Genomic DNA, 12500 nt, shown 5'->3' on the forward strand with positions numbered 1-12500 from the left:
GAGAGAGAGAGAGAGAGAGAGAGGGAGAGAGAGAGAGAGAGAGAGAGAGAGAGAGAGATATATGTACACAGAGACATCACAGTGAGAGAGAGAGAGAGAGAGAGAGAGAGAGAGTGGGGGAGAGAGAGAAAGAAAGAAAGAAAAGAGATAGATAGATAGATAAATAGATAGATAGATAGATAGAGAGAGAGAGAGAGAGAGAAGAGAGAGAGAGAGAGAGAGAGAGAGAGTGGGGGGGGGGGGAGAGCTAAGTATGGACAGGTCATGAAAAAATTCGTTCGCAGCGTATTCATTGTCATGTGACCCGAATGCACTAAAGTTGAGTCACATTGGGACTTCTCGTCCTTGTCACCTATCTATAATATGACGACAACAATGACGCACTCTAAAGAAAAAAAAAAAAAATTAAATAAAATACACACTTTCTCAAATTTGGCCAGAAAACTCGCCATCCAAATATCGATCGATTAAACTATCATAATTAATGACAAACTTCATTTAACTATGGACTTTCTTGAATATACTTGTTAGAAGACCAACGTTTTAGAGTTATTGATAAAATGAGTGTCATTTTCATCGATCGATATTTGAAGGAAGAATTTTGTGGCCAATTTTTTTTTTTGTTTAATGTGTTTTTCCAGAGTACGACAGAGCAAGACTGACGGAAGGTCATCTCCTACAGACAGTGGATGCGATCCGTATGCACTGAGATGTTCGAAGAAGTAGAAGCCATAAGGACAGTCAGTAGGTCAAACAGTGCCTTCTTTGACCTCATTGTAACTGGGGCACGTCATGTGATGTCTATTTATAGCAACAACAACAAAAAAAGATAATTTCTTCAAAAAAAAAACAAACATTAATATATTGTTTTTATCTGAGGCTGATGAGTGCGTTCCTTTTCCGCCTTATGTCGAACAAAACATCTGGAAAGTTTAAAATTATTATTACTAAACGTTGGCCAAAAAACAACTTGATTTTTATTTCCACCAATAGCATCACATATGTGTCCAACTGTATCAAAACGGTAGTATGTCAGGATGACATATATATATATATATATATATATATATATATATATATATATATATATATATATATATATATTTAAGAGTGTTGGTGGGTACTTGTAGGTACGAGAATGCTCGATAACGTTGGTTAGAGCTAATATTAAAAAATCAACATCGAGCTCCCGAATGGAATAAAATCATTCTACGGATATAATACGCCTACTGACGATGTGGAGTTCACAGAAACATGTGTTTCGGCCATAAATAAGTGAGTGACTCCATTTATATATATATATATATATATATATATATATATATATATATATATGTATATATATATATAAATACATATATATATATAATATATATATATATATATATATATATATATATATATATATATATATATACCTTGATTATTGCTTTGACTTTGAGAGTTAAACATTTAACCTTTCTCGTGCACGATCGAGTATACGGTGTTTTCAGAGAAAAAACAAAATCATATAACATGGCTAGTGAGGAGATAATAAAACTAAAAAAAGATTGTATGAATTGAGCTTTATATAGCACAATATCCACTAAATGTGCGCAATGCGCTTTACAAAGGGTCCCTGGTCAACAGCAACATTTAACATGTAGGACGGGACATGCCGCCTGTTAGGCGATATTACAATTTTCGGACAACGGCACCGCTGTTAACGCCCAGGTGATCATTTTACACCTGAGTACGGTGAGAGAATGTGAATAGAGAGCCTTTTTCAAGGACTCAACTATGCGCCGAGCGCGTGGCTCGAACCCAAGACCTTCCGATCCGAAAGCGAGTGTCATACCACTAGACCACATAGCCGCAAAACTAAAGAAAAGTCAAACCTGTAAGGGTTCTTGGGACGGCTGGCAGCTTGCTGTTGCAGAAGTAAGAGTTGTTGTTGACGTTGTTGCTTCAAAGTCCTAATGATGGCCTCCTGACGACGCTGTTGCCTCTGAAGTATCAACTGTTTCCTCTGCCTTTCGTGAGGATACAAATGTTCTCGAAGGGACTGTGGCATGGATGGAGGCATCGGGGGTAACTCGACCCCCATCTCTCGTAGAACCACCTGCATCTCAGATCCGAGCAAGGATTCGGTGTAGTCAACTGAGGAAATAGGAAAATATTACATTGGTTATTAAATATTATCTTAATAAAAAATTAATTATGCCTTTTGCGCCACGATATCATAAGATATCGTTGCCTAGCATTCCACGAAGGAATATAGATAACCCATCAAACAAGATGTTTGATGTCTACAGGAATCACCCATGTTGTCCAAGTGAGCAAATTGGGGGTTAATAATCTTGCTCAAGGAAAAAAACGAAAGTGCCTGAAGCAGGGCTCGAACCCGGGTCATCTTCATCACAGTGCAATGCCTTAACCACTCGGCCAATTTGTTACGACACAATATGCGTTTTTTTCTTATTCAGATATATTTTGTAACATCAAAATGATCTCTGTTTAATTAATAGTAACATAAAGTGGTTTTGTAGAGAGATTGTTTGAGTTTTAAAAATTCATTTTTCTGCTTGGTAAGCCTTACATTTTTGGGAAAATACTGAAAATGATCGATAAGTCGAGAGAGTTAATAAAAGCAAAGAAATGAAAGAATCGCATTTTGTCATATCATTATTACTTATTAAAGCTATAGATAGATCGAAGTTGACGTCACTACGGCATTTGTTATTGTTTTTTGCTATCCGCGTTTATGAGTAATCCTCACTAAACTGTATTAACCAGACTATAGTAGTTTAAGGTTACACATTTTATTGGGTGTTGGTACTTCCGGATGGCAATGTTGTGAACTCTTAGCCAAGCGCATACTATCTATTGCCTACAAGGCGATGCTGACCTCAGAGTAACACCTGGGCTTATGGCTAAAGTAATCCGTCGTATTGTTCTACCTATCACAATGACCCCCTTATTCAGGGTCGTCAGATTTATTTTGCAAAAAGTGCCAAACAAGTCACCAGAAAAATATGCCAAAAGATCTGGAGAGAAAAATGCCATACTTTTCCAGGCATAGATTTTCAACGAAAATTCTCATGAATGTGGAGACGGATCGTTATTGTTTTGTATCTTGATTTAATATACTTTTTTATCTTGTCTTGTCATTTTGGGGGTAAAAGTGTGTATATTTATTTTATGAAGTAAGTGTAAATTTGTCTATTGAATTATTGTGATTAAGTTATTTTACCCCCCCCCCCCCCCCCCCCCCCCCCCCGCCCCAACCCATTTTCTTTCAAATAACCAAGAAATGAAACCTGTCAAGCCATATTTTGATTTTCCATGCCAAACAACTTTTAAAATTGCCATTTCTTTTGTTTTGTTTTTGTTTTACTTTTGTTGTTGTTGTTTTTTATTGTTTTTGTTTTGTTTTTGTTTTGTTTTTGTTTTGTTTTTGTTTGTTTTTGGTTTTTTTTGTCCTTTTGTTTTTGGGAGGGGGGTCTTTTTTTAAGGAGTGGGGATTGTTTTATCTTTAATATATACTTATTATTATCATTATTTTGGAATTTGGCATAAAAACGCTAAATTAGTAACCCTGTCCATTTTTCTCTTTACCTCTCCTCTCCTCCATCCTTCGCGTTGTTCTCGACGCCAGCCAATAGACACGTCACTTCCGTTTGACAGATCATAATCCCCGATCAGTCAGTCGCTTTCATAAGCATGGAAATCAACATGACATTCATTCATTCCCTCTGCACATTCCACTCGGCATTCGCCTATAACAACTGGTCATTTCTTATCATACAACAACAGCATTCCAGCATTCCTTATTTATAATGTTATGCGGTAAAGTAGAATAATCACTAGTTCTGTCTTCCTCAAAACAATTGAAACCAAAAACCCACATACACAAACTATTGTACCTACTCCTTTCGTTTTGGGGAAAAACCCGATTTTACCGTGGTATCCCTATAGATGCTATGCCTTTAGTTTTAAAACTTATGACATCCGCCAGCCAGATTTTCGTACAACATACCAACACACAAAACAATGTGTAACAGTAAACTTCTATAGTCTAATAAATAGAATTTAGTGAAAACTGCTCATAAAATGGCTGATTAAAAACAATAACAAATATATTGTGCAATACGCTTCAACAGTCGTAACGTCACTTCCCTCGTAATGACGCATGGTAACTTAGTAACTGGCTCTAAACTATCGGAACAATGGCGGATGCCCTTCCGAAATATTTCTTCGACGAGCATAAAAGCGTATCCAGAGGGGATAAAAACATTATAAATCTGATCATGTTTTGACTTTTACACATTCTGATCACATGAAAAGTTCTAGCCAGCATGAAGAATAAATAGTACTAATTTTCTGTGTTAAGAACCACGATGGCCGCCGTTGCTGGGCGACGTGACATCAGACTATTGAATCCAATTCACCTTCTGGTGTCAGAGTGATGGCATCTTATTTTCTAGTCTAAATATATGGTGGTCGTCAATAACGATCATCCATCCTCGTTCATGTATGTCCCGTAATCTTAAGAATCTGCCCTATAGATAGTATGCGCTTGGCTAAGAAACTCATAACATTGCCATCCGGAAGTATAACGAACCAACGCACAAAACTGTGTGTAATCATAAACGTTTATAGTCTGGTTAATACAGTTTAGTGACAATCACTCACAAACGCGGATGGCAAAATACAATAACAAAGGCTTGTGTGACGCCATCTTCGGTCTATCTATACATCATTTCTACTAATATAGTTATGCCACCTTATGATTCAAAATGTAAGCTATTTTTGTTAGTCCTCCGAAGGATTGGTTACATATACACTTCCAATGAGTTTTGGGAGGGTTGAAATCATGAGTTCTCTGCCCTATTGATAGTATGCGCTTGGCTAAGAAGTTCACAACATTGCCATCCGGAAATATAACGGACCAACACACAAAACTCTGTGTAACCTTAAACGTTTATAGTCTGGTTAATACAGTTCAGTGAGAATTACTCATAAACGCGGATGGCAAAAAAACAATAACAGAGTCCAGAGTTACGTTCACTTCATTCTATCAATTGAAAACCTTTGCTAGGTGGTTGCCTGCAGAAGGAGGACAGAGGAGAAGAAGCTCTCAAGACATATTATCTGAGTGGATGAGGAGAACAACCACAGACTCTGGACAATCCCGTGACACCGGTGAAAACCAGAAAAGAGTTTCGTTGGGCTATTTGGGAGGCTATGTTCAACTTGGATCCGCTTTACAGAAGAAGAAGAAGAAGAAGAAGAAGAAGAAGAAGAAGAAGAAGAAGAAGAAGAAGTTGAACAAGAAGTCTCTCTCTCTCTCTCTCTCTCTCTCTCTCTCTATCTATCTATCTATCTATCTATCTATCTATCTATCTCTATCTATCTATCCTTCTCTCTCTATCTATCTATCTATCTATCTATCTATCTATCTATCTATCTATACCCTCTCTCTCTCTCTCTCTCACTGTCTTTCTATCTATCTTTCTCTCTCTCTTTCTCTCTCTCTCTCTATCTATCTATCTATCTATATATCTATATATCTCTCCCTTTCTCTCTATATATCTATTTATCTCTCTTTCTCTCTCTCTATCTATTTATCTATCTATCTATCTATCTATCTATCTATCTCTATATATCTATCTATCCATCTATACCCTCTCTCTCTGTCTCTATCTCTCTCTCTCTCTCTGTCTATATATCTATCTTTCTCTCTCTCTTTCTCTCTCTCTATCTATCTATATATCTATCTATCTCTCCCTTTCTCTCTATATATCTATTTATCTCTCTCTTTCTCTCTCTCTGTCTATCTATCTATCTTTCTCTCTCTCTCTCTCTCTCTCTCTCTCTCTCTCTATCTGTCTATATATATATATATATATATATATATATATATCTCCCTTTCTCTCTATATATCTATTTATCTCTCTCTTTCTCTCTCTCTCTGTCTATCTATCTATCTTTCTCTCTCTCTGTATCTCTCTATCTATCTATCTATCTATCTATCTATCTATATATCTATCTATCTCTCCCTTTCTCTCTATATATCTATTTATCTCTCTCTCTCTCTCTCTCTCTCTCTCTCTCTCTCTGACATGATATTATATCGTTTTACAACGGATATTATACTTGTGGCATGATTACAGTGTCGTGTGTTAATAATTGTTTTATGGCTGTTTCTGCACGAAAACATCTGGTAAGACAAATGTATTTCATGACTCCGTGTCTCCAAATCGGCAGCGTGTATAGATAGAATGCGCTTGGCCAAGGAGTTCACAACATTGCCATCCGGAAGTATAACGGACCAACACACAAACTCTGTGTAACCATGAACGTTTATAGTCTGGTGAATACAGTTTAGTGAGAACAGCTCACAAACGCGGATGGCAAAAACAATAACAAAGGCCCGAGTGACGTCATCTGCATACTATCTATAATAAGATTACAGCATTACTCTTGTGAGGTGCACATGTTTATTGATGATATTATGCGTTTATCCAAAAAAACTAATAACAAGAGACAGTGCCAGTGTAAACGTAGCCATCGTAAAGTTATAGACCTCCAACGGAGGTGCATAAAAACGTCACCATAATTGGATTCAATAGTCTGATGTCACGCGCCCGGCAACGGCGGCCATCTTGGTTCTAAACAAAGAAAATCATTACTTTTTATTCTTCATGCTGGCTAGAACTTTTCATTCCCTTTTCATATGCCTTGTGATCAGAATGTGTAAAAGTCAATACATGATCAAATTGATGGGGTTTTTTACCTCTGGATACGCGTTTAAGCTCGCCGGGGAAATATTTCATACGGCGTCAGCCATTGTTCCGATAGTTTAGAGCCAGTGTTACTAAGTTACCATACGTTATTAGGAAGGAAGTGACAGTACGACTGTTGAAGACTATTTATTGATTTTGTTATATCAAATACACGAATAAGTTTCACCTCAGCTTATGTAAATCTCATATTTTTGACGATAAATCCATCTTTAGTATTTAATTCAATCCGACATAATACCGTGTTGAGGCTATATCCGATATGTGTGTGTGTGTGTGTGTGTGTGCGCGTGTGCATGTGTGCATGTGTACCTATGTGTGTGTATGTGTGTATAATATGTTGAATTTTATATTGCTTGTCGACAATACGATTCAATAGTCTGATGTCACGTCGCGTGGCAACGGCGGCCATCTTGGTTCTAAACAAAGAAAATCATTACTTTTTATTTTTCATGCTGGCTAGAACTGTTCATATGTCTTGTGATCAGAATGTGTAAAAGTCAAAACTTGATCAAATGTATGTTTTTTTTTCCCTCTGGATACGCTTTATACTCGTCGGAGAAATATTTCATACGGGCGTCCGCCATTGTTCCGATAGTTTAGAGCCAGTGTTACTAAGTTACCATGCGTCATTAGGAAGGAAGTGATAGTACGACTGTTGAAGACTATTTATTGATTTTGTTATATCAAATACACGAATAAGTTTCACCTCAGCTTATGTAAATCTCATATTTTTGACGATAAATCCATCTTTAGTATTTAATTCAATCCGACATAATACCGTGATGAGGCTATATCCGATATGTGTGTGTGTGTGTGTGTGTGTGTGTGTGCGCGTGTGCATGTGTGCATGTGTACCTATGTGTGTGTATGTGTGTATAATATGTTGAATTTTATATTGCTTGTCGACAATACGATTCAATAGTCTTTAGTATTTAATTCAATCCGACATAATACCGTGTTGGGGCTATATCCGATATGTGTGTGTGTGTGTGTGTGTGTGTGTGTGTGTGTGTGTGTGTGTGTGTGCGCGTGTGCATGTGTGCATGTGTACCTGTGTGTGTGTATGTGTGTATAATATGTTGAATTTTATATTGCTTGTCGACAATACGATTCAATAGTCTTTAGTATTTAATTCAATCCGACATAATACCGTGTTGGGGCTATATCCGATATGTGTGTGTGTGTGTGTGTGTGTGTGTGCGTGTGCATGTGTGCATGTGTACCTATGTGTGTGTATGTGTGTATAATATGTTGAATTTTATATTGCTTGTCGACAATACGATTCAATAGTCTGATGTCACGTCGCGTGGCAACGGGGGCCATCTTGGTTCTAAACAAAGAAAATCATTACTTTATATTTTTCATGCTGGCTAGAACTTTTCATATGTCTTGTGATCAGAATGTGTAAAAGTCAAAACTTGATCAAATGTATGTGTTTTTTTCCCCTCTGGATACGCTTTATGCTCGTCGGAGAAATATTTCATACGGGCGTCCGCCATTGTTCCGATAGTTTAGAGCCAGTGTTACTAAGTTACCATACGTCATTAGGAAGGAAGTGACGTTACGACTGTTGAATCCTATATATTAGAACATAAACGTGTCATATCCATACACATATGTTTTATGGCCATGTATTAACATGAGTGTATATAATAATAATATATGATGATGATGATGATGATGATGATGTTGATGATGATGATGATGATGATGATGATGATGATGATGATGATGATGATGATGATGATGTTGATCAAAGCTTTTTGTACAGGTTGTCTGGTATGTCAATGGCCGAGTGCATTGATGCTATGCGCTTGGCCAAAATGCTCACAACATTTTGCCAGCCGCATATAGATAGTATGCAGATGACGTCACTCAGGCCTTTGTTATTGTTTTTGCCATCCGCGTTTGTGAGTTGTACTCACTAAACTGTATTAACCAGACTATAAAAGTTCATGGATACACAGAGTTTGTGTGTTGGTCCGTTATACTTCCGGATGGCAATGTTGTGAGCTTCTTGGCCAAGCGCATTCTATCTATAGATAGTATGCGCTTGGTTAAGAAGCTCATAACATTGCCATCCAGAAGTATAACAGATCAACACACAAAACTCTGTGTAACCATGAACGTTTATAGTCTGGTAAATACCGTTTAGTGAGAAGTACTCATAAACGCGGATGGCAAAAAAAAACAATAACAAAGACAGGAGTGACGTCAACTTCATTCTATCTATAAAATACCAACGCACAAGAAGAAGAAAGAAAGTAGTCCTTCGGAGCCTTTCGGGCCCATGGAGCCGGATTTTATCCCGGTTTCTATAGCGTGAAGCGGATAATAGCAATTGCCTGCTATCCTTTGGATAGGATGTTAGTTTATCGCAAAGTACAAACCAACTCACAAAACTATGTGTAACTTTTAACGTTTGAATGAAGTGATAGAATTTTATGAGAACCACTCATATAAATGGATGGCGAAAAAACAATAACAAAGAATTGAGTGACGTCAATTGGATTCAATAGTCTGATGTCACGCGCCCGGCAACGGCGGCCATCTTGGTTCTAAACAAAGAAAATCATTACTTTTTATTCTTCATGCTGGCTAGAACTTTTCATTCCCTTTTCATATGCCTTGTGATCAGAATGTGTAAAAGTCAATACATGATCAAATTGATGGGGTTTTTTACCTCTGGATACGCGTTTAAGCTGGCCGGGGAAATATTTCATACGGCGTCAGCCATTGTTCCGATAGTTTAGAGCCAGTGTTACTAAGTTACCATACGTTATTAGGAAGGAAGTGACAGTACGACTGTTGAAGACTATTTATTGATTTTGTTATATCAAATACACGAATAAGTTTCACCTCAGCTTATGTAAATCTCATATTTTTGACGATAAATCCATCTTTAATATTTAATTCAATCCGACATAATACCGTGTTAAGGCTATATCCGATATGTGTGTGTGTGTGTGTGTGTGTGTGTGTGTGCGCGTGTGCATGTGTGCATGTGTACCTATGTGTGTGTATGTGTGTATAATATGTTGAATTTTATATTGCTTGTCGACAATACGATTCAATAGTCTGATGTCACGTCGCGTGGCAACGGCGGCCATCTTGGTTCTAAACAAAGAAAATCATTACTTTTTATTTTTCATGCTGGCTAGAACTGTTCATATGTCTTGTGATCAGAATGTGTAAAAGTCAAAACTTGATCAAATGTATGTTTTTTTTCCCCTCTGGATACCCTTTATACTCGTCGGAGAAATATTTCATACGGGCGTCCGCCATTGTTCCGATAGTTTAGAGCCAGTGTTACTAAGTTACCATGCGTCATTAGGAAGGAAGTGATAGTACGACTGTTGAAGACTATTTATTGATTTTGTTATATCAAATACACGAATAAGTTTCACCTCAGCTTATGTAAATCTCATATTTTTGACGATAAATCCATCTTTAGTATTTAATTCAATCCGACATAATACCGTGATGAGGCTATATCCGATATGTGTGTGTGTGTGTGTGTGTGTGTGTGTGTGTGTGTGCGCGTGTGCATGTGTGCATGTGTACCTATGTGTGTGTATGTGTGTATAATATGTTGAATTTTATATTGCTTGTCGACAATACGATTCAATAGTCTTTAGTATTTAATTCAATCCGACATAATACCGTGTTGGGGCTATATCCGATATGTGTGTGTGTGTGTGTGTGTGTGTGTGTGTGTGTGTGTGTGTGCGTGTGCATGTGTGCATGTGTACCTATGTGTGTGTATGTGTGTTAATATGTTGAATTTTATATTGCTTGTCGACAATACGATTCAATAGTCTGATGTCACGTCGCGTGGCAACGGGGGCCATCTTGGTTCTAAACAAAGAAAAACAATACGATTCAATAGTCTGTTCACGTCGCGTGGCAAAGGGGGCCAATGCTTGGTTCTAAACAAAGAAAATCATTACTTTATATTTTTCATGCTGGCTAGAACTTTTCATATGTCTTGTGATCAGAATGTGTAAAAGTCAAAACTTGATCAAATGTATGTTTTTTTTTCCCCTCTGGATACGCTTTATGCTCGTCGGAGAAATATTCCATACGGGCGTCCGCCATTGTTCCGATAGTTTAGAGCCAGTGTTACTAAGTTACCATACGTCATTAGGAAGGAAGTGACGTTACGACTGTTGAATCCTATATATTAGAACATAAACGTGTCATATCCATACACATATGTTTTATGGCCATGTATTAACATGAGTGTATATAATAATAATATATGATGATGATGATGATGATGATGATGATGTTGATGATGATGATGATGATGATGATGATGATGATGATGATGATGTTGATCAAAGCTTTTTGTACAGGTTGTCTGGTATGTCAATGGCCGAGTGCATTGATGCTATGTGCTTGGCCAAAATGCTCACAACATTTTGCCAGCCGCATATAGATAGTATGCGCTTGGTTAAGAAGCTCATAACATTGCCATCCAGAAGTATAACAGATCAACACACAAAACTCTGTGTAACCATGAACGTTTATAGTCTGGTAAATACCGTTTAGTGAGAAGTACTCATAAACGCGGATGGCAAAAAAAACAATAACAAAGACAGGAGTGACGTCAACTTCATTCTATCTATAAAATACCAACGCACAAGAAAGAAGAAAGAAAGTAGTCCTTCGGAGCCTTTCGGGCCCATGGAGCCGGATTTTATCCCGGTTTCTATAGCGTGAAGCGGATAATAGCAATTGCCTGCTATCCTTTGGATAGGATGTTAGTTTATCGCAAAGTACAAACCAACTCACAAAACTATGTGTAACTTTTAACGTTTGAAAGAAGTGATAGAATTTTATGAGAACCACTCATATAAATGGATGGCGAAAAAACAATAACAAAGAATTGAGTGACGTCAATTGCATTCAATAGTCTGATGTCACTTCGCCCAGCAACGGACATGATCAGATTTATGTTTTTCTCCCTCTGGATACACTTTTATGCTCGTCGGAGAAATACTTCATAAGGGCGTCCGCCATTGTTCCGATAGTTTATAGCCAATTACTAAGTTGCCATGCGTCATTACGAAGGAAGTGACGCCATGACTGTTGAAGCGTATTTTGTTGACCCGTCCCGACTTTAGGGAAAAGTCAAGCGATGGAGTGTGTGTCTGATCAATGATAAAGCGCATACTTCATGGTTGCACAAAATTTCAGTTATTCTTTGACGAATGAAAAGAAGCGTGAAGAGGAGGAAAAATATTAAGATGATGGTGATGAAGAGGAGTAGACGGAGGAGGAGGAGGAGGAGTAGGAGAAGGAGGAGGAGGGGGAGGAAGAGGAGGGGGGAGGAGGAGGAGGGGAAGGAGGAGGAGGAGGAGGAGGGGGGAGGAGGATGAAGAAGAAGAAGAGGAAGAAGAAGAAAGAAGAAGAAGAAGAAGAAGGAAGAGAAAAGAAGAAGAAGAAGAAGAGAAGAAGAAGAAGAAGAAGGAGAAGAAGACGAAGAAGAAGAAGAAGAGAGGAGAAGAAGAAGAAGAGGAAAGAAGAAGAAGAAAGAGAAGAAGAAGAAGAAGAAGAAGAAGAGAAGAAGAAGAAGAAGAAGAGAAGAAGAAGAAGAAGAAGAAGAAGAAGGAAGAGAAAGAAGGAAGAAGAAGAAGAAGAGAGAAGAAGAAGAAGAAGAAGAAGAGAAGAAGAGAAGAAGAAGAAGAAGAAGAAAGAAGAAGAAGA

The 12500-nt window shown here is 37.7% G+C and overlaps 1 protein-coding gene across 2 annotated transcripts in view; it reads right to left on the bottom strand.

The window, feature by feature from the left end:
* Positions 1-12500, bottom strand: part of LOC144959789 (uncharacterized) — a 56290-nt gene that overhangs the window by 9077 nt on the left and 34713 nt on the right. For both annotated transcript variants that reach the window (XM_078892539.1, XM_078892538.1), the window contains one exon: positions 1878-2139. In XM_078892539.1, coding sequence (XP_078748665.1) covers positions 1878-2139 — 262 coding nt within the window. The remainder of the gene's footprint in view (positions 1-1877; positions 2140-12500) is intronic.

This window comes from Berghia stephanieae, chromosome 14 (assembly GCF_034508935.2).
Source record: "Berghia stephanieae isolate SIO BIC M18660-M18661 chromosome 14, UCSD_Bste_1.3, whole genome shotgun sequence".
NCBI lineage: Eukaryota > Metazoa > Mollusca > Gastropoda > Nudibranchia > Aeolidiidae > Berghia > Berghia stephanieae.